Here is a 27195-nt window from a genome sequence, read left to right as displayed (position 1 = left end):
CTATGCCTGTATGAATTGCTTCTGATGAAGGGACGTTCAGCAAAATTGAGATTAAATAAAGACTATCTTAGAAATAGGATATTAATAGAAATAGAAATTAGAAATAGCCAAGCAACGGTTAAAAAACCTGAACATAATCCACATAGAACATGGCTAATGGGGCAAAGCCAATGGCTTCGGGGATTTCATAAGAAGATAATACAAAGACAATTTCTTCGAGAAAAGCATGTTAAGTTAATTTTTAATCTACTTTTTAATCTAATTTCATCTACTTTCTAATTTATGATTGTAGCCTATATAATTTAAATTGCATGTCTATTGTGTGATGACACACAGTACGCATGCAATATTGTTAGACTGAATCTTAGAGTCTTGCTTGAACCTTACTGTAAAATAAAAAAAAAAACTAATTTTTTTATCTGAAAGTAAGGAGTGACATTAAAACTTAAAACGAACAGAAATTACTCCGTATATGAAATGGGTTGTCCCCTCCGCAATCCCTCGCTCTTTACGCTAAAGCTTTTAATTGTTTTAAAAAGTAGAATTGTGGCAAAGAGTCAAACTTTAGCGTAAAGAGCGAGGGAATGCGGAGGGGACAACCCTTTTCATATACGAAGTAATTTCTGTTCGTTTTAAGTTTTAATGTCGCTCCTTACTTTCAGCTAAAAAAAATCAGTTTTTTTTTTATTTAATTTCTGAACGTTTTTGAATTAATGCATGTTTGGTTTTGGCTCTCCGCACATAAATTATTAAAATGAAATTTGTATATTAATTCTTTTTTGGCTAAATGGCTTTCTCTTAGTTTTGATCAGACGATTTTGAGAAATAAGGGGTGGAGAAGGAGGCCTAGTTGCCCTCCAATTTTTCGGTTACTTAAAAAGGCTACTAGAACTTTTAATTTTTAACGAACGTTTTTATTAGTAAAAAATATACGTAACTTAAGAATTAACATACAAAACAAACTTTCATAACCTTATATTTTTATTATGTATACGAGGGGGTTTGTACCCTCGTTAATACCTCGCTCTTTACACTAAACCTTAACTTTTCTCCCAATTCTTTAAGAATGACCCCTGAATCAGAAAGGCCGTAGAATAAATAGTTGAAATTACTAAAAATACTTTAGCATAAAGAGCAAGGTATTTATCTTCTACTAAATACCTCGCTCTTTATGCTAAAGTATTTTTAGAACCCCTCATATATGTAATAATCTCTCTTCGTTTTAAGTTTCAATGCTACTTCTTCCTTTCATTTGAAAAAAAGTTTTCATATTTATTTTTCAATATTTCCTTATAGTAATGCTAAAGAATCCTGCGCCCTTTTCACTGAATTTTTCATCCCCCATGACAGTTTCCTCCAAAGAAAGATCCTCCAACGTAGCTCCCTCTCCTCAGCCCCACCCCCAAACAAAATAAAATCCCCCTGAAAACGTCTGTACACTTCCCAATAACCATTACTATATGTAAACACTGGTCAAAGTTTGTAACTTGCAGCCCCTCCCCCAGGGAATTGTGGGGGAGTAAGACATCCCCAAAGACATGGTTAGTATGGTTTTTCGACTATGCTGAACAAAATGGCTATCTCAAAATTTTGATCCGTTGACTTTGAGAAAAAAATTAGCGTGGGAGGGGGCCTAGATGCCCTCCAATTTTTTTGGTCACTTAAAAAGGGCACTAGAACTTTTTATTTCCGTTAGAATGAGCCCACTTGCGTCATTCTAGGACCACTTGGTCGATACGATGACCCCTGGGAAAAAAAAAAAAAAAAAAAAAAAAAATGAACACGCACCCGTGATTTGTCTTCTGGCAAAAAATACAAAATTCCACATTTTTGTAGATAGGAGCTTGAAACTTCTACAGTAGGGTTCTCTGATATGTTGAATCTGATGGTGTCATTTTCGTTAAAATCCTACGGCTTTTAGGGGGTGTTTCCCCCTATTTTCCTAAATAAGGCAAATTTTCTCAGGCTTGTAACTTTTTATGGGTAAGACTAAACTTGATGAAACTTATATATTTGAAACCAGCATTAAACTGCGATTCTTTTGATGTAGCTATTGATATCAAAATTCAATTTTTTAGAGTTTTGGTTACTATTGAGCCGGGTCGCTCCTTACAACAGTTCGTTGCCACGAACTGTTTGATACATAGAATTCACATAAAAATATATTAATGATAGTAAAACAATTAAATAAACATGCAGTAAATGAATACTTTCTTCAAAGAATTAAAATAACCATATTCTAATATATACAGTGGATTTGTTGACCAGAGGGCACCTAATATCCTTCGTACCCCGGTGTTTAGATCCGTACCTGAAAAATAGAATGAGTGCATTTTGGTACCCTTTGGGTATTTTTGTTGATTTGTTTCCTTTATCTTCGCAACAGAGAGGATTGTTTTTGCCAGAAAATGGTTGCATTAAATCAGCGTTTTGTTTTAGCTGATTTTTGGCCACCGAGACATTTCCAACGAAAAAGTATTAAAAGCGCTAAGGTTCATATTATTCCTTGACCACCACAAAACTCTGATAAAGAGCTGCAGTAATTTTTTGCTTTCTAAAAGACGGCATTTATTTTATTTGATCAAGAACTTCCTTCAAGATCCAAAAAGCAACCCAAGTTATGATGCTTTCAAATGACGCCGTAGAACTTTTCACACTAGAATTAGGGCTTTATTTTCGAGTAAGCTAGCAAAGTTGGCTTAGCTCTCAGTCTGATATTTGGTACTATTTGAAAACTGCCTAACCGTTATTTGCAAAAAGACAATAAAGGCTTGATTTAGAAAATGAACCCAGGCCACCAGTGGAAAATGTTTCTGGCTAGTAGTTTTTGGCGCCAAGTTTAATTTACTGCGATTCATGCGATTACTACCTAACCATTATTTGCGAGAAGGCAAGAACGGGATGATTTAGAAAACTAACCCAGGCCGCAAGTTTAAAGTGTTTCTGGCTAGTAGTTTTTTTGGCGCCAAATTCAAATTACTGCGCTAATGTCTTTAATAAACTTGCGAGTCCTGTGGTGGCGCAGTGGATTTGACCTTAGCTTGGTTATACGGGACCCAGAGATCGAACCACGCTGCAGGAATGCTCTGCAGGGCTGACGCACGGACCTTAGTAGTCAAGAAGCGTCGTTAATTCTTAAATTATAATAATAATAATAAACTTGCGATTAGTTGCCTTAGCACAAGGGTATGAGACATTCCTGGAGGCATTAGGATATGAGCTCAAACCAATCTATGGTAACGGTTGTATGGTATATATTCCCATATTTATATATTATATATTCTACTAGCTGTTGGCAGAAATCCTGCGAATTCGGCGAACAGCTTCTGCGAAGCTGTTCGCCTCGCAGAAGTACATTGAGGAATTACACCAATAGAATGGTGAAACAAGAGGCCCAAAACAACCTCCAAGGACAGATGGGAAGTAAGTCAAGACTAACCTGAGAGAAGCATAGGAAAATTCGCCAATGGGGCTGGTCTTCCGAAATACTCATTTACTTGAGGCTTTATATCTAACATTTTTAAACACTTAACTTCGACCTTTTCACTGCGCCGGAAATCCTAATTGTGTCATCTCAACCTGAAGGACTTTCTATTTGGAAAAAGAAAGCGCTGCGCGTCCTGGGAGGAGCTTCCATCAGCCAATAGGATACGTGACAGAGTGTCCCAGTGGAGAAGCTTAATCAATAGCAAGAGAAATCTTGGAAGATGTTACAGTTTAATTAAATGTTCCTACGCAAATGTTTCTTCAACAAATTAATTGAAGAAGTCATTTTGAGAAATGAGACTTTAAGCAAGGTCTAGGCAAGATTGTGATCGTAGTTGCAGGCTCTTCCGGTGGAAGTGGAGGAAACTGACAAGATAGAGAGGGGGGTTGAACTTACTTATTTATATCAGAGATTTCCTTCTATAGTCACTCTGATTTGGGGAATCTCAAAAAGCTATAATTTGATTAAAAACGAATGTTGTACTTTATTTTTCAAGTTTTGCAAGGGGTATTTCTTGGCCCTCCAAAACCGGGCAACAGCTACAGAGCTGACTAAAATATAGTTCATAATTTCAAGATTCTCACAATTTGACGAAATAAGTATTTATTCTTATAAATATGTTTGTGCATATTTTTGGTCAGGGATAGTGCCAGTTGACGGAAATGTAGAGGAGGGCAAAAAGTAGAGAAGTGCAATTTAACGTCCTCACCTTCCTAGTTCGTGCCAGTGATTAACCTGTAACAGATGTTCTGAAATTTATCAAAATCCCGAAACTTCTAGTATCTATAGAATTTACATAGGTAGGTTCTTTATCCCAGTGAAGCTATTGAAGATAAAATGAAGTTTTTATAAGCTTTTAAGCTTTCTACGTTCTAGCTATTCACTCCTTACTACCTTTGTAAACGCTAAAACAAGGATCATGGCCACTAAGGGGAGGCTTTAGATGGTTGAAAAAATCCATAGATAAATAATAGGCAAAGTTCATAACTTCAGCCCCTCCCCCAGGGACTGTGGGAGATTAAGTCATCTTTAAAGACATAGTTATCAGATCTTTCGACTATGCTGAACAAAATTGATATCTCAAAATTTTGATCGGGTGACTTTGGGAAATGGAGCGTAGGAAGGGGCCTAGATGCCCTCCAATTTTTTGGTTACTTAAAAGGGCACTAGAAAGTTTCATTTCCGTTCGAATGAACCCTCTGTACATATTCTAGAACCACAGGGTCGATTCGATCACCCCTGGGGGAAAAACAAAAAATAGACAATACAAAAATACAAAATTCCACATTTTTTGCAGATAGGAGCTTGAAACCTCTACAATAGGGTTCTCTGATAAGCTTTATCTGAAGGTGTAATTTTCATTAGGATTCTATGACTTTCAGAGAGTGTTTCCCCTTTTTTGAAGATAAGGGAAATTTTTTCAGGCTCGTGACTTTTGATGGGTAAACTTTAAAAGGGATGAAACTGATATATTTGAAATCAAACAGTTCGTGGTAACGAACTGTAATAAGGAGTGACCCGGCTCAATAGTAACCGAAACTCTAAAAAACGGAATTTCAATACCAATAGTTACATCAAAAGTCAAAAGAATTGTATTTTAATGCTGATTTTAAGTATATAAGTTTCATCAAGTTTAATTTTACCGATCAAAAGTTACGAGCCTGAGAAAAATTTGGCTTATTTTTGAAAATAGGGTGAAATGCCCCTTCAAAGTTCAGAGTATCACACCATCAGATTCAGAGCATCAGAGACCCCTACAGTAGAATCTTCAAGCTCCTATCTACAAAAATGTGGAATTTTGTATTTCTTGCCACAAGACAGGTCACGGAGGCGTGTTTATTTGTTTTTTTGTTTTTTTTTCAGGGGTGATCGTATCGACCCAGTGGTCCAGAATGTCGCAAGAGGGCTCATTCTACCGGAAATTAAAAGTTCTGGTACCTTTTTTAAGTGACCGAAAAATTGGAGGGCACCTAGGCCCCCTCCCACGCTTATTTTTTCCGAAAGTCACTGAATCGAAATTCTGAGATAGCCATTTTATTCAGCATAGTCCAAAAACCTAAAATTCATGTCTATGGGGACGACTTACTCCCCCATAGTCCCCATGGGAGAAGCTGCAAGTTGGTTGCTGGTTGTATTTTTTGGTTGAGGAGAGGGGTTGAGGGGAGGGGATTATGCGGGGGGAACTTTCCATTGAGGAATTTGTCATGGGAGAAGCGGATTTCCATGAAGGGGGCGCAGGATTTTTTAGCATTTTTTTAAAGAGCAATAAAAAGATAAATTTGAAAAAGTTTCTTCCGTCGAAAGTAAGGAGCAGCATTAAAACTTAAAACGAACAGAAATTATTACGCATATGAAGGGTTCACCTCCTGCTAATACCTCGCTCTTTACGCTTAAGTAATTTTTTTACTTCAATTATTTATTCTATGGCCTTTGTGATTCAGGGGTCATTCTTAAAAAATTAGGACAAAATTTAAGCTTTAGTGGAAAGAGCGAGGTATCGACGAGGGGATGAACCCCGTCATATACGTAATAAAAACATACGGATTTAGAAGTTCGTTATGTAAGTTAATTTGTAAGTTACGTATATTTTTACCAATAAGAACGTTCGTAACATTAAAAGTTATGGTTGCCTTTTTAAGTAACCAAAAAATTGGAGGGTTACTAGGCCTACTCCCTCGCTCCTTTTTTCTGAAAATCGTCTGATCAAAACTATGAGAAAACCATTTAGCCAAAAAATTAACTAATATGCAAATTTAGTTTTAATTATTCAAACGCGAATTATTCAAGTTTTTTAAACTGAAAGTAAGGAGCAACATTAAAACTTAAAACGAACAGAAATTATTCCGTATATTGAAGGGGCTGTTCCCTCCTCAACGCCTCGCTCTTTACGCTAAAGTTTTTTTTCTGTTTTAAAATGTAGAGTGGAGAGAAAAAGTCAAACGTTTGCGTAAAGAGCGGGGCGTTGAGGAGGGAACAGCCCCTTTCATATACGGAGTAATTTCTTTTTGTTTTAAGCTTTAATGTTGCTCCTTACTTTCAGTTAAAAAAAACTTTTTTTTTTTCAATCAGCATAAAAATCTGATTCTTCTGATGTATCTATTGGTATCAAAATTCCGGTTTTTACGGTTTCGGTTACTATTGAACCGGGTCTCTCCTTACTTACAGTTTGTTCCTACGAACTATTTGATAATAAGATACAATTTTTTTATTTCAACCCTTACTAAGACACCCACTAACTCCCCTTCCCAAGAATCGATCTTTGTTGCGCCTAAGTGACTATCTGATACAGTTTTTTTTACCTAATAATTTGGTTCTCTGAAAAATAATAGGCTTTTTTGCCCATAGGAATTAGTAAACCTTAGTAATGTCAAACAGTTACCAAATCAATGGAAATTTACGGGTATTTTCTTATATTAAATAAAAAAAACAAGTTTTTTTAACTGAAAGTAAGGAGCGACATTAAAACTGAAAACGAACAGATATTACTTCGTATATGAAAGGGGCTGCTTCCTCATCAACGCCCCGCTCTACACGCTAAAGTTTTTTACTGTTTTAAAAAGAAGAGTTGAGAGAAAGAGTCAAACTCTAGCGTAAAGAGCGGGGCGTTGATGAGGAAGCAGCCCCTTTCATATACGAAGTAATTTCTGTTCGTTTTCAGTTTTAATGTCGCTCCTTACTTTCAGTTAAAAAAAAACTTGTTTTTTTATTTAATTTCTGAACGTTTTTGAATCAATGCATGTTTTGATTTTGGCTCTCCGCAGAGGAATAATTAAAACAAAATTTGCATTTTTTTTTTTTGGCTAAATGGCTTTCTCATAATTTTGATCGAATGATTTTGAGAAAAAAAGAGCGGAGGAGGAAGCCTAGTTGCCCTCCGATTTTTTGGTTAATTGAAAAGGCAACTAGAATTTTTAATTTTTTACGAATATTTTTATTAGTAAAAGATTTACGTAACTTATAAATTAGCTTACGTAAAGAACTTTTGTATTCTCATATTTTTATTACATATACGAGGGGGTTCGCCCCCTTGTCAGATCCTCGCTCTTTACACTAAAGCTTAAATTTTGTCCCAATTCATTAAGAATGACCCCAGAATCACAAAAGCCGTAGAATAAACAGTTGAAATTAATAAAAATACTTTAGCGTAAAGAGCGGGGTATTAGGAGGAGGTGAGCCCCTCAAATGGGTAATAATTTCTGTTTATTTTAAGTTTTAATGCTGCTCCTTACTTCCAGCTGAAAGAACTTTTTCATATTTATTTTTTCCTTGTTTTTTTTTTTTAAATAATGCTAGTAAATCCTGCGCTCCCTTCATGGAGGTTTTCTTCCCCCATGACAAATTATCGATGGAAAGTTCCCCCAGCATATCCCCCTTTTCTCAAACCCTCCCCCAACCAAAAAATCCTCCTGAAAACGCCTGTACACTTCCCAATAACCATTACTATATGTAAGCACTGGTCAAAGTTTGTAACTTGTTGCCCCTCCCACGGGGACTGTGGGGGAGTAAGTCGTCCCCAAAGACACAGTTATAAGGTTTTTCGACTACGCTGAATAAAATAGAACTTTTAATTTCCGTTAGAATGAGCCCTCTTGCAACATTCTAGGACAGCTGGGTCGATACGACCACCCCTGGGGAAAAAAAAAACAAAAAACAAATAAACACGCATCCGTGATCTGCCTTCTGGCAAAAAATACAAAATTCCACATTTTTGTAGATAGGAGCTTGAAACTTCTACAGTAGGGTTCTCTAATAGGCTGAATCTGATGGTGGGATTTTCGTCAAGATTCTATGACTTCTAGGGGGCGTTTCCTCCTATTTTCTAAAATAACACAAATTTTCTCAGGCTCGTAACTTTTGATGGGTAAGACTAAACTTGATGAAACTTATATATTGAAAATCAGCATTAAAATGCGATTCTTTTGATGTAGGTATTGGTATCAAAATTCCATATTTTAGAGTTTTGGTTACTATTGAGCCGGGTCGCTCCTTACTACAGTTCGTTACCACGAACTGTTTGACTAGCAATTTTCAACAAAAATAGACCAATGCCCAAAGCTGGAATCGTGAAAACAATTCGAACGGTTTTCCTTTGATTAAAATTTGATTAAAGTTCCTCTTATTAAATCGTTTCATTTCACCTGAGATTGTTCCAATGACCCTGATTCCGAAATATCCGATAGTTGGGGCTTCAAAGTTTTTCTTATATTTAAACCTTTGCGCAAAAAATTTTCCTGCTTCCCTTCCCCAAGCATCAAACCTATCTACGTCTATGATTCTATGAGAGAGAGAGGGATATATATGTATATATATATATATTATTTATATTCTTTGTTATTTTGTGTTGGGTTTTATAGGCTTTTGAATAAAAGTGACGTAAAGAGGGTCATGACGGATTACTATCGGTATTGTAAGTTCTTTTGTTATTTACCACGATCATTTCGGGACCGAAGGTTAATTAGTAAATATCAGGCAACGAATATTGTTCTCTCAGTGGAAAAACTAAGTTCAAAATTAATTGAGGAAGCGCCAATCCGTCTTGGTCCAAACAATCATCTTATCCGGCCCTTTTGCTAAATTATTATTTCTTTTTCTTTTGTGGTTTTTGTTTTTGTGTTCATATGTTATTTTTTTTTATTTGTAGTTCTTTGTTTTTTCTCCTTGTACTCCACTTTTTCCCTTTTGCAAGTGGGTAAGAAATAAACTATTTATGTATTATTATTATTATTATTTTTATTATTATTATTATTATTATTATTATTATTATTATTATTATTATTATTATTTTATATATATATATGAGCCCTTGTGTTGGGTTGTTGCCTCTAAATTATTTGTCTTTATTATTTTTTCTATTGTTTGGTAAATGACGACTTATACTTATTGACGACATGACTGCCTGTCCATGGATTATTCTTTATGGTTGATTGTGTTTGGCTATGCTGTTTGACCTATGTGATTGTATGGATGAGTAGGGTTAAGGCCTCATTCAAGTGCTGATCTATATTAATCACTAATTTAGGAAAACAGTCTTCCTTTTCTCCTTATGTCTCTTTTTTTTATGTGTTTGTGCTGTTGCATTGGTCATTTCTCTTTTCATGATACATATATATATATATCATCATAATCATTTTATTTATAACCCATCACAAAAACCTGGCCAGAAAGCCCAAAAAAAGACAGAGTAAAAATCAAGAAAACAAAGAGACAACAGAAATAAAAACATAATTTATATGTATACATATATATATATATATATATTTATATATTTTGGCTCTTTACCTACTGATCGGTATCATGAGCTAGAGCCTATTGATAAAGAATGTTATTCACACGACTTTCTCCCTGAATATAGGAAAAACATTACCGAAAAACGCAATAAATTATCAAAGTGCAAAGAACAGCACTCAAGTAGAACAATTGAAAGAGTCTCATTCCGTCAACTGGCACTTGAGTATCATTCTTTGTTGTTATGATCACCCCCGATAGCCCCCGGAATTCCCACGATGGGACAATAGAAATGCCACGCACGATATGTCATAACGAAGAAATTTAGTAGTTGCATTTGATTTGTTGCATTATTTGAGTGAATAACAATAAATTGTTTAATTAGATGGAATATTATTTAAAAAAAGAGGTATTAGAGGGGATCACAGGCAATGGCGTATGGTATATGCTATTTGAATCTTATTATTTGTAACAGAAAAAATGAAAGGGTGGTAAGGGTATTTACCCCAAAGCGCAAAAACAAGGCAAGATATTTGCTATACTTCTGCTATTCTGAGTCTGAATACCTTATAGTATTTCATATTACAATAAGTTTGTGACACCTTACTTTGTTTATTTTGTTTAAATGTGATTTTTTTACTTTATTTTTTCTACTATGCACTTGCTCTGTTTCTTTTATTTTAGGCTATTTTTTTTACATTGATAAATGCGTCTGAAGATGAAGCCGAAATAAACAAACTTCTATTAATATTTTTTTATTAAAAAATTTAATTTTCTTTTTCACTTTTTTACTAAGAAAATTTATAAGTCTCTAATATATTTATATATATAATATATCTTTGATGTCTACTGTTTCATTATTTTTAGGATTTCCTCTTTTAGGGTTTTACCTCTGTTTTATTTTTATTAAAGCCTATGGTTGCCTCAGCAGGCAGTGTCCATTTGTCGTTAATTAAATAAAAAAAACAAGTTTAAGGACTGACATCAAAACTTAAAACGCACAGAAATTACTTCGTATATGAAAGAGGCTGCTTCCTCATCAACGCCCCGCTCTTTACGCTAAAGTTTGACTCTTTCTCTCAATTCTTCTTTCTAAAACAGTAAAAAACTTTAGCGCAAAGAGCGGGGCGTTGATGAGGAAGCAGCCTCTTTCATATACGAAGTAATTTCTGTGCGTTTTAAGTTTTGATGTCACTCCTTACTTTCAGTTGAAAAAAATTGTTTTTTTTTATTTAATTTCTGAACGTTTTTGAATCAATGCATGTTTTGATTTTGGCTCTCCGCAGAGGAATAATCAAAACGAAATTTGCATATATTTTTTTTGGCTCAATGGCTTTCTCATAATTTTGATCGAATGATTTTGAGAAAAAAAGAGCGGGGGACGAAGCCTAGTTGCCCCCCGATTTTTTGGTTAATTAAAAAGGCAACTAGAACTTTTAATTTTTTACGAATCTTTTTATTGGTAAAAGATTTACGTAACTTATAAATTAGCTTACGTAAAGAACTTTTGTATTCTCATGTTTTTATTACATATATGAGGGGATTCGCCCCATCGTCAGTACCTCGCTCTTTACACTAAAGCTTAAATTTTATCCCAATTCATTAAGAATGACCCCCTGAATCACAAAAGCCGTAGAATAAGTAGTTGAAATTACCGAAAATACTTTAGCGTAAAGAGCGAGATATTAGAAGGAGGTGAGCCCCTCATATGGGTAATAATTTCTGTTTGTTTTAAGTTTTATTGCTGTTCTTTACTTCCAGCTGAAAAAGCTTTTTCACTTTTATTTTTAAATTTTTTTTTTTTTAAATAATGCTAGTAAATCCTGCTCTCCCTTCATGGAAATTTTCTTCTCCCATTACAAATTCTCGAAGGAAAGTTCCCCCAGCATATCCCCCTCTTCTCAACCCCTCCCCCAAACCAAAAAAAAATCCTCCTGAAAACGCCTGTATACTTCCCAATAACCATTACTATATGTAAGCACAGGTCAAAGTTTGTAACTTGTTGCCCCTCCCACGGGGACTGTGGGGGAGTATGTCGTCCCCAAAGACATAGTTATAAGGTTTTTCGACTACGCTGAATAAGATGGCTATCTCAGAATTTTGATCCGTTGACTTTGGGAAAATAATTAGCGTGGGAGGGGGCCTAGGTGCCCTCCAATTTTTTTTGTCACTTAAAAAGGGCACTAGAACTTTTCATTTCCGTTAGAATGAGCCCTCTTGCAACATTCTAGGACAACTGGGCCGATACGATCACCCCTGGGGAAAAAAAAACAACAAAAAAACAAATAAACACGCATCCGTGATCTGCCTTCTGGCAAAAAATGCAAAATTCCACATTTTTGTAGATAGGAGCTCGAAACTTCTACAGCAGGGTTCTCTGATACGCTGAATCTGATGGTGTGATTTTCGTTAAGATTCTATGACTTTTAGGGGGCGTTTCCCCCTATTTTCTGAAATAACGCAAGTTTTCTCAGGCTCGTAACTTTTGATGGGTAAGACTAAACTTGATGAAACTTATATATTTAAAACCAGCATTAAAATGCGATTCTTTTGATGTAGCTTTTGGTATCAAAAGTCCATTTTTTAGAGTTTTGGTTACTATTGAGCCGGGTCGCTCCTTACTACAGTTCGTTACCACGAACTGTTTGATGCGATTGGTTGTATTGCTTGGATTGTTTTTGCTCAGAAATTACTCTGTTTTTTGTATTTTTGTTTAATATTACTTAGACTTTTTTTTACCATTGATAAAGTTATATGACTATGAAGCTGAAATAAACAGTTTTCTGTTACTATTTTTGTATTATAAAAGTTTAATTTTCTTTTTCACTTTCTTATTAAGAAAATGTACATTTCTGTAATATATTATCGTTTTAATTGCAATACGATTCAACACCTATTGTAAGTCTGCCTTGCATATTTATATATAATATACTCAAAATAAACCTGTATAATTTTATATAATTTGTCCATTAAAAAATCTGTATTCTGGAAAATGCTTAATAACTTTATTTTGCATCTCGTAAAACGATGAACAAGTTAGATACGGCCTTTTATCCATGGCACGATAACACTGAAATTTCTGCTGTAAACTTAAGTTATTCTCATGCTATAGGACGAAGATTAAAAGCATTCGACCATTGTGGCAACATAATAAAAAAAAAATACAAATAGCTCACAACAAAATGAGCAAGGTATGGAAAAATGAAGGTACGAGCCCTTTTAAATTTGATAACAAAAAGTAGGGGAAACAGGGGGCACCAACTCACGGAAAGAAAAGTTTTTTTCGGGGGTGGGAGGAGCATGAATTTTTTAAACTAATATACAAATAAGGTATTTTCATGATTAAGAGTGGATGATTTTTTTCCTTAAAAGTAGAAACAGGGGTACCAACTTCCAAAAATAAAAAAAAAATTCTCCGGAGGGTAAGGTTTTCTTTTATTTTTAAAAGAAAATATAAAAAAAGTATTTTTCAGCATTTAGGTATTTCTCTTGATTAAATTAAAAAAACAAGTTTTTTTTAGCTGAGAGTAAGGAGCGACATTAAAACTTAAAACGAACAGGAATTACTTCGTATATGAAAGGGGCTGCTTCCTCATCAACGCCCCGCTCTTTACGCTAAAATTTGAGTCTTTCTCTCAACTCTGCTTTTTAAAACAGCAAAAAACTTTAGCGTAAAGAGCGGGGCGTTGATGAGGAAGCAGTCCCTTTCATATACGAAGTAATTCCTGTTCGTTTTAGGTTTTAATGTCGCTCCTTACTTTCAGCTAAAAAAAACTTGTTTTTTTAATTTAATTTCTGAACGTTTTTGAATCAATGCATGTTTTGATTTTGGCTCTCGCAGAGGAATAATTAACACGAAATTTGCAAGTTCATTTTTGTTTGGCTAAATAGTTTTCTCATAGTTTTGATCGAATGATTCTGAGAAAAAAAGGAACGGTGGAGGAAGCGTAATTGCCCTGCGATTTTTTGGTTACTTAAAGAGGCAACTAGAACTTTTAATTTTTTACGAATGTTTTTATTAGTAAAAGATAAACGTAACTTATAAATTAGCTTACGTAACGAACTTTTGTAATCTCATGTTTTTATTACATATATGAGGGGTTCACCCCCTCGTCAGTACCTCGCTCTTTACTCTAAAGATTAAATTTCGTCCCAATTCATTAAGAATGACCCCCTGAATCACAAAAGCCGTAGAATAAATAGTTGAAATCACTAAAAATACTTTAGCGTAAAGAGCGAGGTATTAGGAGGAGGTGAGCCGCTCATATGCGTAATAATTTCTGTTCGTTTTAAGTTTTAATGCTGCTCCTTACTTCCAGTTGAAAAAACTTTTCATGTTTATTTTTTCATTGTTTTTTTTAATAATGCTAGAAAATCCTGCGCTCCCTTCATGGGAGTTATCTTCCCCCTGACAAATTCCACGATAGAAAGTTCCCCAAACATATCCCCCTCTTGTAAACCCCTCCCCCCAACCAAAAAATCTAACTGAAAACGTCTGTACACTTCCCAATAAGCATTACTATATGTAAGTACTGGTCAAAGTTTGTAACTTGTAGCTCCTCCCACGGGGACTGTGGGGGAGAAAGTCGTCCCCAAAGACATAGTTATAAGGTTTTTCGACTACGCTGAATAAAATGGCTATCTCAGAATTTTGATCCGTTGACTTCGGGAAAATAATTAGCGTGGGAGGGGACCTTGGTGCCCTCAAATTTTTTTGGTCACTTAAAAAGGGCACTAGAACTTTTCATTTCCGTTAGAATGATCCCTCTCGCAAGATTCTAGGAGCACTGGGTCGATACGATCACCCCTGGAAAAAAAAAAATAAACAAACAAATAAACACGCATCCGTGATCTGCCTTCTGGCAAAAAATTAAAAATTCCACATTTTTGTAGATAGAAGCTTGAAACTTCTACAATAGGGTTCTCTGATACGCTGAATATGATGGTGTGATTTTCGTTAAGATTCTAAGACTTTTAGGGGGTGTTTACCCCTATTTTCTAAAATAAGGCAAATTTTCTCAGGCTCGTAACTTTTGACGAGTAAGACTAAACTTGATGAAACTTATATATTTAAAATCAGCATTAAAATGTAATTCTTTTGATGTAGCTTTTGGTATCCATTTTTTTAGAGTTTTGGTTACTATTGAGCCGGGTCGCTCCTTACTACAGTTCGCTACCACGAACTGTTTGATAGTGATAACAGGGTTATAAATTAAATCAATTTTTATGCGAAAGGGGATTTCTCAAATTTTAGATAAAATACGAAATAGTGTATTTTTTCAGATCTAAAGTCACAAATATTTTTCCTTAATACTGAAAACGGAGATAACTTACAATTTTTTGGGGGGAGAGAGAAAGGATTTTTCATTTTAAGATCCAGGGTAAGCAATGCCCCATCCCCTTCACTTTCCCTAATTGGGGTCACTGAGTGGAATGGCTTCTGATACTTTGTATTAACTCAGTAATTAAATTACTAAATTTTTGCACTATTTAATTGAGGCAGAACAACCGAGAGTTGGGAGTTTTTATCTACAACTTCTCTCCCTATAATTAACGCACTTGTTCCATAACGACTAAAGCGGTATGACTTGCAAACAAGCATTAATCCCTACTGTTCAGTTTTCGCCTCATTTGTGCTTACGACAACAATGCACGTGTTCTTGCTCAGTCAAAGTCAACCTTCTCCATTAGTGCCACGTGGCTGGCACGAGACCCTCATACCATTGTTGCCAATTTTATTGGGTGACATACAGTATTGTTAGCTTCTTCGGGAAGAGAAGGGAATAAACGGAAATGACTGCCCATTTTTTATTTTTTGGAAAAACAATTGATGTTTTAAAGCTTGGGGAGAACTTCGAATAGAAATAAATTAGATGATGAAGTCTGAAAAGTTATTCTCTTGCACTTTTCTCTACAAAACAAATATTTTTCCACAAAGTAATAGAAAATAAATAAACAACAGAAAATAACAAAAAAAAATAAACAAAGAATAGAAAAATTGTATAAAATTTAAATTGGACTAAAATCAACGGCGTTTAAAACTTAAAGGGGGTTGTGGTGGTGGAGGTGCCGTCAATTAATAACTGAATTTATTTTGACAAAATGTTTATAATTAAGATTCAAATAGTCAGAGTATCAAGGACTGTGAACACGAAATCTTACTGATTTAGTTGATTAAGCGGAAGCTTACGCCACCGTGCATATTTTAATAAACTTAATTTTTAATAAACATGTATAACATATTTAAAAACTTAAGGGGAAATCCGGCACCCTCTTCATGAAAAATTCTCTTCCCCAACAAAAATTCCTCCATGGAAATATCCTCGAACGTAACTCTCCCCCCCCCCCCCAACTCGAAGTACCAAGGACAGTGAACACGAAATTTGCCTGATTTAGTTGATAAAGTGGAGGCTTACGCCACCGTACATATTCTAATAAATTTTATTTTTAATAAACATTTTATAACATGTTTGAATATATAACATATTTATAACTTAAGGGGAAATCCAGTTCCCCCTTCATGGAAAATTCTCTTCCCCACAAAAATTCCTCAATAGAAACATCCTCGAACGAAACATAACATATTTAAAAACTTAATAAACATATTTTAAAAATAGAATTATTTGGGATTAAGTGGAAGCTTACGCCATCGTACATATTTTAAAAACTTAATTTTTAATAAACATATATAACATATTTAAAAACTTAATAAACATATTTAATAAACATATTTTAAAAATAGGATTATTTGGGAATTCGTATTTTAGTGAGCGAACGTTCAGTGCAGTTATGCAGTTTTTGTAATAAAAACTACTATTATCACTATTATCACTGCAATTCAAGGTGTAGCTTTTATTTGAAGGTGTTTTTGCCTGTACGTATCATTAGATCGTTAATGTTAACATTTTTACTGACGAACAGCGTTGTAATACTTAATTAACGGCTTGCGCACGGTTCAACTAGCCTACTAGCCTACTTTTACTTTCCGCCATATTTGGCTCAGATCCAACAGCTGCTTATGGTCGATATCCTGGTAATAAGAATTTAGGTGCCCCCTTCTCTCTCCAACGGTATGATTGCGTCCACATTCCAGCGTAAAATTTAAATCTAACTTCAAACCAAGTCTAGTTGGGATTAGAGAACCGCTGTCTGTGGACTTCCTGATAAATAGAATGTGGAGCCCTCCTTTTCACGGTTCAACCTGGCAACAACGATGAAAATGTGGCACTGGCCAAAAACTTTATAATTTTGAAAGAATCAATAGCAAAATATTAGAAAATGCAGTTTTCATTCATGAATAGACTTAAAAAGGGTCCAGGGAGCCACAAATGTTTTAATTTTGATGCCTTCAAAGAACCAAATGTTTAATTTGGTTCTTTAATATACCAGAAGCTAGCTCATGATGGTTGAACCAAAACAAAGCTAAAAAAGAACCAGAGATAAATTTCCAAATATTGGTGACAAAATTTAAATGGCTATCTAAATTTTTGCATGAAATGTGAAGTTTGTGAGCCTATTTTATTCCAAACTTAGAAAATTAAGAGAAACAGCAGTTTCGAACTGTAATGCGATTTACAAAAAAATCAAATTACTGGAAGTGTTTAACTAGTCGTATTAACTTAGTTAACTAGTTGAAGCCTTTAACTAGTTGTGTAAATGTCATTTATATCTAACATAAAAATGGTCGGTTTATTTTTTTAACATTTTGCTCAGAGATTTCAAAACTTTACCAACTGCAGCCGAAACAAAACTAATCAGACAGTTCGTGGTAACGAACTGTAAGTAAGGAGCAACTCGGCTCAATAGTGACCAAAACTCTAAAAAAACAGAATGTTGATACCTATAGATACATCAAAACGATTGGCTTTTTATGCTGATTTGAATATATAAGTATCATCGAGTTTAGTCTTACTCATCAAAAGTTAGGAGCCTCAGAAAATGTGCCTTATTTTCGAAAAAAAGGAGGAAATGCCCCCATAAAAGTCATAAAATCTTAATGTCACACAATCAGATTTCAGCGTATCAGAGAACTCTATTGTAGAGGTTTCAAGCTCCTGTCTGCAAAAACGTGGAATTTTGTATTTTTTGCAAGAAGAAAGATATTGGATACGTGTTTTTTTTTTCCAGGGGTGATTGTACCGACCCAGTGGTCCTAAAATGTCAGAAGAGGGATCATTATAACAGAAATTAAATGTGGTAGTTTTTAAGCCCCTTTTAAGTGGCCAAAAATTGGAGGGCAACTAGGCCCCCTCCCACGCTCATTTTTCCCAAAGTCACCGGATCAAAATTTTGAGATAAAAATTCAAGGTATTGACTAGAGGGCGAATCCCCTCATATACGTAATAATTTCTGTTCGTTTTAAGTTTTAATGTTGCTTGTTACTTTCAGTGGCAAAACTTTTTTTTTCTATTTAATAAAAAAAAACAAGAGTCCCCTTATCACCTCCAAAAAAGACCCTGGGCCAAGCCTCAAAGCGTCTTGCAGCTGTCCTAACGATACAAAATTAAGTACGCTAAAAAATTAAGAGCACAAATTAGTATCAACCCGAAAGATTGAAAATCAAAGAGCATAAATTTGTATCGACCCGAAAGATTTAAAATCAAACAGTTAATGGTAACGAGCTATAAGTAAGGAGCGGTGCAGCTCAATAGTAGCCAAAACTCTAAAAAACGGAATTTTGATATCATTCGACATATCAAAAGTATCGACTTATTGTGTTGATTCCAAATATATAAGATTCATTTAGTTTAATGTTACCCATCAAAAGCTACGAGCCTGAGAAAATTTGCCTGATTTTCAAAAAAGGGGGCAAAGCCCCCTAAAAGTCAAGGAATCTTAATGAAAATAACATCATCAGATTCAATGTATCCGAGAACACTACCGTAGAAGTTTCAAAATCCCATCTTCAAAAATGTGAAATTTTGCTTTTTTGCCTGGAGAAATCACGGATGTGTTTTTTTTTCAGGGATTATTGTATCGAACCAGTTATCCTAAAAGATCAGGAGAGGGTTCGTTCAATCTGAAATCAAAATTTCTAGTGCCTTTTTTAAGTGAACAAGAATATGGAGGGCATCTAGCCCCCCTCCTGCGTGCCTTTTCCCCAAAGTCATCCGATAAAAATTTTAAGATAGAATTTTGTTCAACATAGTCAAAATATCTAATAACTATCAGAATTACTTGACCACCACGTCCCAGGGGGGAAGGGCTATAACCAATGATCATTGTAAATTGTTTACATATATTACTGTATATTGGAAAGTGTACAGATATCTTTCAAGGGGAGTGATTTTCTGTGGGGAAAGGGTATTTCCCGCTGGTGGAATTTTCCATTGGAAAGAAAGTTCTTGGGGGTGAACTTTCAAGAGAAAAATTTACACGCAGAGGGGGGGGGTATTGACCAGAATTCATGTAAGAAGCCCAGAAAAAGCTTTTCCCGCTTGGGCGGGATGTCTGCCATTACCTGAAGAACATTCAGAAATTATATAGAAAAAACATGTTTTTTAACTGAAAGTAAGGAGCGAGATTAAAATTTTAAACGAACAGAAATTATTTCTTATATGAAATGGCTCTCTCCTCCTCAACGCCTTGCTCTTTACGCCACAGCTTGATTCTTTGTCGTAACTCTATATTTTAAAGTAATAAAAAACTGTAGCGTAATGAGTGAGGCGTTGAGGAGGGGACAGCTCCTTTCAAATACGGAATAATTTCTGTTCGTTTTAAATTTTAAAGTCGCTCCATACTTTCAGTTAAAAAAACTTGCTTTGTATTTAGTTCCTAAAAAGAGCTTATCCAATGTTTATCACCACCTACTACTACTACTATTACTACTAACAATTCACCGCAGCACCAAACCACCTGAGACTAACACAGCAACCTATGCTCTTTCTTCACCATGGTCTACTTAAAGCCTTCCTCTTTACACACTCCCATGAAGTTCTCATTTCCTTAAATTTTTCCTTACGACGTCCACCTACCCCAACAAACGACGACCTGCTTTCCGTTTAGCCCTAGACTGTTGGCAGAAAAGGATAATCTTCGGTAATCTGTCATCGTTTATCTGCAGAACGTGACCTAGCAATCTCAACCTTTCTCTCCTTATACCTTTCCCTAGAAAGCGGGATTGGAACATATTTTCACACAGTTTACTGTTTGAAATACGTTCAGTCAGGCGGGTAACCAAAAAAATCCGTGGGCAATTTTACTGGAAAATATCTAGCAAATCTTCATCCACTTTTCGGAGTGTCCATGCTTCATAACCATATTTGACCACTGTCATCATCATAGCTTCAATTATTCCAATCTTGGTCCGCAGACTTATCTTCTTATTCTTCCAAACTTTTACAACAATGAAAAAACCCTTGTGCCTTGGTTATTCTACTTTTAACATCTACAATGTACCCACCCTCTTTTACTAATAAATCAACCAAGGTAATTAAAGCCGTCCACCTGATCGATCTTGTCGTTACCCTACGTCACACTTTCAACTTCACTTATTCCTATCCTCAGTGATTCAGTTTTCTTAACATAAATTTTCAAGCCTATTCCAGCACCTTGAAGTCGGAAAACCTCTAAAAGCTCATTCATTTTGACCACGATCTCATTCAGGATGCATCAGCATAATCTGAGTCTAGTAAAGTATTTCTTCTCCATTTGTTTCCATGTTCTCCCATTTCCTATCCTGTGCTTCTTAAGACAAAGTCCATCAAAATGATTCATATAAATGGGGATAGAACACAACCCTGCTTAACTCTTGATTCGAGATGAAACCAGCTACCAACCTCATTTCCTACCTTAACCACAGCAGTGTTATTCTCGTACATAGCACTAATCAATTGAATGTATTTGTTTGGTATACCATATAAGGATAGGATTTTTGCTAAAGCTCTTCTATCAGCTAAATCAAACGCTTGCCCATAATCTATAAAACTGAGATCTAAAGGTGTTTTATGGCTCAGATACTTTTCAGTTCTTAGCCTAAAAGTGAAAACTTGGTTGACAAATCCTCTACCCTTCCAAAAACTGCAGTGTTCTTGTCTTAAAGCTTTGTCTACAGCATCTTTAAGTCTAAAAAGTATCATCATACTAAGTAACTTACTACCTACAGAAACCATATAATTGCCACACTCACTCTTATCACCTTTCTTATTCAGGGGCATAATCAGGGTTTTCCCAAAATCACTAGGTACTTCCCTTCTTTCAAAACCATATTCATCGTCTTCAGTAACTTATTTCTAACCTCATAGCCAACATATTTACGAAACTTATTTACCACACTATCCACCTCTGGGGCCTTTGTATTTTTTTATCCTTCTAGAGCTGTCACTAATTCTACCTCACAAAATAAATCTTCCTTCACATCCAAGAAGTCAAAAACTTTTTCATTTTCTTCTATATATTTTCCTGTAACTCTATCCCGGTTTAGCAGATTTCTGAAATATTTTGCCCATCTCTCTTTAACTCTTTCATTATCACTAATTGTGGCTCCGTTCCTATCTTTAACTCGTACAAGTCTAGATTGACTACTCCTTCTCGATTTATTAACATACGAGTACAGCATTTACTGTTAGGCCGTCTAGCTTTATCTTCGAGATCATCAGCAGTTTTATCCCTGGCCTCCACTTACATTCTTCTTATTTTTATATGATCACTCAGAAAATTCTCGTATAAGCCCCTTCTTCTCTCTATTAAAAATAAAGCATTTTCACTAGTATTCCTAGCTGCGTTCCTAACTTTGCTCCCTAAGACAGAATCAGGAACTTCTCTATATTGTCAAACTTTAAACCCTTCGGCTCAGTACTCAACTGTTCCTGAAAAGTTTCCTTAAATTCTCATCCTGGAGTCTACCAACGTCATAGCTTCCCAGAAGGTAGTTACTATTCAAAGATTTTAGCTTTAAATTAACCCTAGACAGTACTAGGGGGCGATCTTTACTTTTCACATCAATAATATCACTCCTATATTACCTATTATCTTGTACTGATCCTGCCAGTCTTCGGTTTAAAATAACATAATCAGTAAGGTTAGCTGTGTTATCGTCATGTGAATGCCATGGGACCATTTTATGAGCAAATATTGCATTGGTTATAACTAGATTGTTATGCCTACGAAATTACAGCTGTCTGTAACCATCACCTGTTTCTTTATGCTAAATTTACCAAGGCTAGGATACCATCTATCCCTATTTCTACCAACCCGGGTTTTAAAATCTCTGATAAGACACTATATTTCTACATGGAACCCTTTCTATTTGCTCCTGTAACTGTAAGCCAAGTTCATCTGATTCACTACTATCTTCGTCATTCGGTCTACAGGGGCATATACTACTATGAATGATACACTACCCTTTTTGCTCATAAAATAAGCGATTAGCGTTCTATTATTAGCCTAATAACTTCCCAAACTAAACAGGACTTAGCAGCTTTGTTATTCATCATGAGCTCTCCCTGTCTATGTACCCTATCCTTCCTGCCTGAGTAAATAACCTAATTAAACTGAGTAAATTTCCTACGCCTGGGGTATGAGTTTCTGAAACCTCTAATAAGTCCAGTTCAAAAGCCTAAATTTGTCAGTTAAGATGTCGACAAGATAGTTATTTTTTAAAGTAAGAACATTCTAAGTTGCAATTTTCATATTCTTTAAATCATTGAAATTGATTTGGCCTCGGGAAAGCAATATTCCCAGAGCCAGTGCAGAGCAGGGGCCAACATTTCTTCTCAGATCGACACCGAACCGCTAAGGTGGCTTAGAGTCAGACAGCAAGCAGCGCCTTGGAGCTCCAGTTCAACGGAGGCTTTATGCAATCATGGGCCCATCTTGGTCACAAAATGGGTTTTAGCACTTGGCGATGCTCTTCCATCAACAAGAGTCAAGATCTTGGACAGAAAATTTCAAGCCTATTACCTCCGACTCATTAGGCCTATATATTCATACCTACAAACATTTTGCTACTACACGGATTAAACATATAATGGATTAATTCGTTACTATTGGCCAGTAAAAGTCTCCAACTCTTAACAGAATTCAGATCTAAGAGATCATTCTTTGAGAACACTGTTTCGTCACTCTTGAGTTACAAATCCCTAATTTTCCAGCCAGCAGGAAGCACCGTTCATCTTTTCTTCAATCAATTTTGAGTTGTCACTGCAAGCAAGCAATAATAGACTTCGAATAAGGAAAGAATGACCTCGAGTCCCTACTAATCAAAGGATAATCTTCCCTTGTTGTCAATAGGCCACTTAAAAGTGACTGATAGGTATAGGACACAAAATCCAAGATGGAGACAGCTATTTTTCTCTTAGGCTTAAGTGTAAATCAAATTGATGACCCCCTTTACACCTGCAACATAATCACAAGTTATAATATCACTTTATATTGTGACAATTGTCCAACCTATATAAATTAAAGATAAAGTACTAATAAATTTTACAATTAAAATTGGATTATTTTAATAATTAAAAATGACCATACATCGTCTGTATTTGTCCAAAGCAGGGATTATTCTAACGCACCATTATAAGGATGTTTAATAGATGTGAAAACTTATTGACATTGACATTTACGCTAAAGCTTGACTTTTTGTCCTAATTCTTTAAAAACAACTCCAGAAATGCAAGGGCCGTTAAATTTGGATGATAAGTATTTTTTTAATAATCTTAAGATATTAACGTAAAGAGCGAGGATTGAGTATGAGGCAGCCCCCCTTGCATACAGAATAATTTCTATTCGTTTTAAGTTTTAATGTTGCTCCTGCCTTTCAACAAAAAAAAACTTAAAAACTGTATAGGAATGTCTTGAAATATACTAAAATAGTACTTGTTATTTAGGAAATATGTAAATTTTTTGTTTTTTATTTTTGTTCTCCAAGAAATTAGAAAACCTATAATAGTTAAATTCAGTTACTGCCATGACATTGTAATTTTAGAAACACGCTGACGGAAAAGGAAAATCCACCCCTTTCCTTCCCAGGGAGAACTTTCGCAAAAGATTAACATTTTTTTCAGAAAATACATTAAAATATGCAAAAGTTGACCTATAATATTCTTCTTATCCAGTTTAAATTATGGGCCTGGTGAAAAAATCGTCATGGAGAGGGAAGGGTTAAAACCACATCCTCTAAATTCTGAAAAATGATTTAACACAACAACCCGTTAAAGCGATGATTAAAGAAGGATTGATCAGCCAGGTTCTCAGTAGAGTTCCTGATGTATTCCGGGAATAATGTAGGGCTTTAGAGATAGTTTTCAGTATTTATCATTATTAAAATATTATTTTGACAAGTAATCAAGCCATTTCCGTTTTCGTGCTAACTATATAGCGAAGTGAACTTACGTGATGTGTTAATAGAAAGTCCAATTCTAGCTGTCAAATTCTACCCCCGCTTTTCAATGTACCTAATATTCTATTGCGGAAATGGTTTCTATCTAGAAATGGAAAGGCTTAGAAAGCCCAAGACAGTCAGGAAATGTAATTTCTATCCATCAAAGAAGGGACACTATTAGAAAATGAGATGGAATTATGGACTTGATAAACATAATAAGCAGCTTTGATGAGGTCCCAAAGGAGATTCCTGATTTTCCTCATAGTGACACCTGAGAAAAGAGCAATGGCAAGTTCTTTTTCTCCTTTTGTCTCTCTCTTTCCTTCTCCCCCTTCTCTCTCTCTCTCTCTCTCTCTCTCTCTCTCTCTCTCTCTCTCTCTCTCTCTCTCTCTCTCTCTCTCTCTCTCTCTCTCTCTCTCTCTCTCCTCTCTCTCTCTCTCTCTCTCTCTCTCTCTCTCTCTCTCTCTCTCTCTCGCGCGCGCGCGCCATTTATACAAACATCATTTTTTCATTGCGTCACTTTCCAATGCGTATATTTTTTTTTAAACAGTTCATGGTAACGAATTGTGAGTAGAAGTGCACATATCAATAGTAGCAGAAACTTTTAAAAACTGAGTTTTGATAACAGTAATCACGTAAAAAGAATTGAATTTTTTTATTTTGATTCCAAATATCTAAAGCTCGTTATATTTAGTGTTACCAATCTAAAGTTACAAGCCCGAGAATATTTACCCCATTTTTGATAGGGCGGGGGGGGTACCCCCAAAAAGCCAATAGATCTTAATAGAAATATCCCCTTCAGATTCAGCATATCACAGAAACCTACTGTTGAGGTTCCAATTTCCTATCTAGAAAAATGTAGAATTTTGCATTTTTTACCAGATTTGTAGTGACCAAAAAGATTGGAGGGTAACTAGCCCCCCTCAGACGCCCTTTTTTCCCCAAAATAGGTCCGATCAAAGTTTTTAGATAACCATTTTGTTCATCATAGTAAAAGATCCAATAAATATGCGTTTGGGGATAATATGACCCTCACAAACCCTGGGAAGACGGCTGGAAGTTACGAATTATGGCCACAGTTTACGCCTAGTATATGTTATCGCAAAGTACATAGACTCTTTTTTAGGGGTAGGGGGGAGACCTCTCTCCCGTAGGAAGAGAATTTTCCAGGGTCGAGCTTTGTATACTGGGAATTTGCCAGAATTCCTATAGGAAGTTCTTTAGATTTGGCTTAATTTATCCTTGGAGACTCAATGTTACACGTGGGGATGTCTCGGGGAAATTTTCAGTGGGATTGGGATTGTCTAGAATATTTTTCGGAAGGGGAGGAATTTCGTCAAGAAAAATTCTCTGTGGGGAATTATACGGGAGCAATTTTCCATCGAGAAATTCTCCGCCGGAGCAACTTTCCACCGGGAATAGGAGGATTTCCAGGAAAAGATTTCCACGGAGGAGATGGGTTCTCAGCGTCATTTGAAGAACAACCAGAAATTAGTCTTTTTCAAATGAAAATATGCTAGGGAAAATTTTTCGTGTAGAATCGTCGGCAAGAAATTTTTCGGGGGTTTTCTTCGAGGATGGACTTTTTCGGGGGGGGCGTATTTTACCTTGGAGAAACTCTACTTGGAGGAATAGGAAAGGAATTTTACATGGAGGGGAGCCTGATTTCCCGGCATTATTTGGAAAACGATCAAAAATTAAGTAAAAAGCAAGTTTTTCAAGTGAAAGTAAAGAGCAACACTAAAACTGTAAAATTATTTCGTATATTAGGGGGTTGCCCAAACCTCAATACCTTGCTCTTTACGATAAAATTTGACTTTTTGTCCCGATTCTATACGACTCCCGAAGCACAAAATCTATTTAATTAGAATAAGAAGCTGTTTTAAAGGTTTTAAGACTTTACCGTGAAGAGCGATATATTGAGGAGGGGGTATCCCCTTTAATCTATGGAATAATTTCTGCCCGCATTAAGTTTGACTGTTGATCCTTACTTTTGGATGAAAAAACTTGTTTCTTTTTATTTAATTGAATTTAAAGGGATAGATTCGCCTTCTTATGGCTTCAGGATTGTTCAGTATAAGTTTCTATTTAGTTAATGCACAGAAAGATTATAGACACTTGACTTGAGACTATGTACACAAATAGATGTGCATAGATACATATTATGCGTTATAGTTTTATGCTTCTTCATTCATAAATTTACATACATACATAGCCATATATATATATATATATATATATATATATATATATATATATATATATATATACATTCACACACACACACACACACACACATATATATATATATATATATATATATATATATATATATAAACTTGATAATGAATTTGGAAGTGACTTACTGTTCAGATGTGAAGTAGCATGGGAAACTTTTCCCTTCATTGTTGCAGATGATCCGCCGTGAACTAGAACGAAACGATCAAGTTGTTACCAGCCTTTTAGCCGAGTATATCAAAAGTTGGGGGAGAGATCATTATTCTGACTCTTCCCACGAGTGGCTTGCACCCTTAATGACGATAATCAGAAACCGTGACGAAACAAATGACGCGATTATTTAGTAGGATGAGAAACATAAAACTACATGTTTTAATTGGTGCTGATCAGTCTTTGGTTTATGATGAATATTAATCATATTGTTGGTGGGAAATTGATTGGAAAAATAAATTATGAAACTAGCTTCATAAGGAAGGGGGAATCGGAATTGCAATACAAATACTAAATTTTAGACAGTAAACTAAAGATAATTGTCAAAAAGTACTAAACACAAATCGATCTTACAAAAAAACATAATGGAAATTGTATAAAATGGCCATGATGACGCTTCAATTCATGATTATCGCCGATTACCACTATTATTAGGGAATGAAAGAACTATTCGTTTATTAGAGCGTAATTATAAAAAAAAAAAAATACAGGACAGATCAGAATTAAAGAACAAACTATTTACTTAAATTATTCAAGATCACACTTAATTTATCATCAGTGTTCACTATACTATTTTACGGGATATTAGGGAATAAATGAATGAAGGAACTATGATTTATAACAGCGTGATTAGAAAAACAGGTACTCGTGTATTATTCAGTACATACTCGAGAAGTGAAGTTAGGTTAATCATAATGAAATATGCAAAGATATTATT

The 27195-nt window shown here is 35.2% G+C and overlaps 1 protein-coding gene across 2 annotated transcripts in view; it reads right to left on the bottom strand.

Annotated features, from left to right (window-relative positions):
* The window catches only part of LOC136027887 (DNA-binding protein D-ETS-3-like), an 87249-nt gene that overhangs the window by 46850 nt on the left and 13204 nt on the right, over positions 1 to 27195 (bottom strand). For both annotated transcript variants that reach the window (XM_065705312.1, XM_065705313.1), the window contains exon 4: positions 26396 to 26458. In XM_065705312.1, coding sequence (XP_065561384.1) covers positions 26396 to 26458 — 63 coding nt within the window. The remainder of the gene's footprint in view (positions 1 to 26395; positions 26459 to 27195) is intronic.

Source organism: Artemia franciscana, chromosome 6 (genome assembly GCF_032884065.1).
Source record: "Artemia franciscana chromosome 6, ASM3288406v1, whole genome shotgun sequence".
NCBI lineage: Eukaryota > Metazoa > Arthropoda > Branchiopoda > Anostraca > Artemiidae > Artemia > Artemia franciscana.
This window is presented reverse-complemented; position numbering and strand designations above follow the sequence as displayed.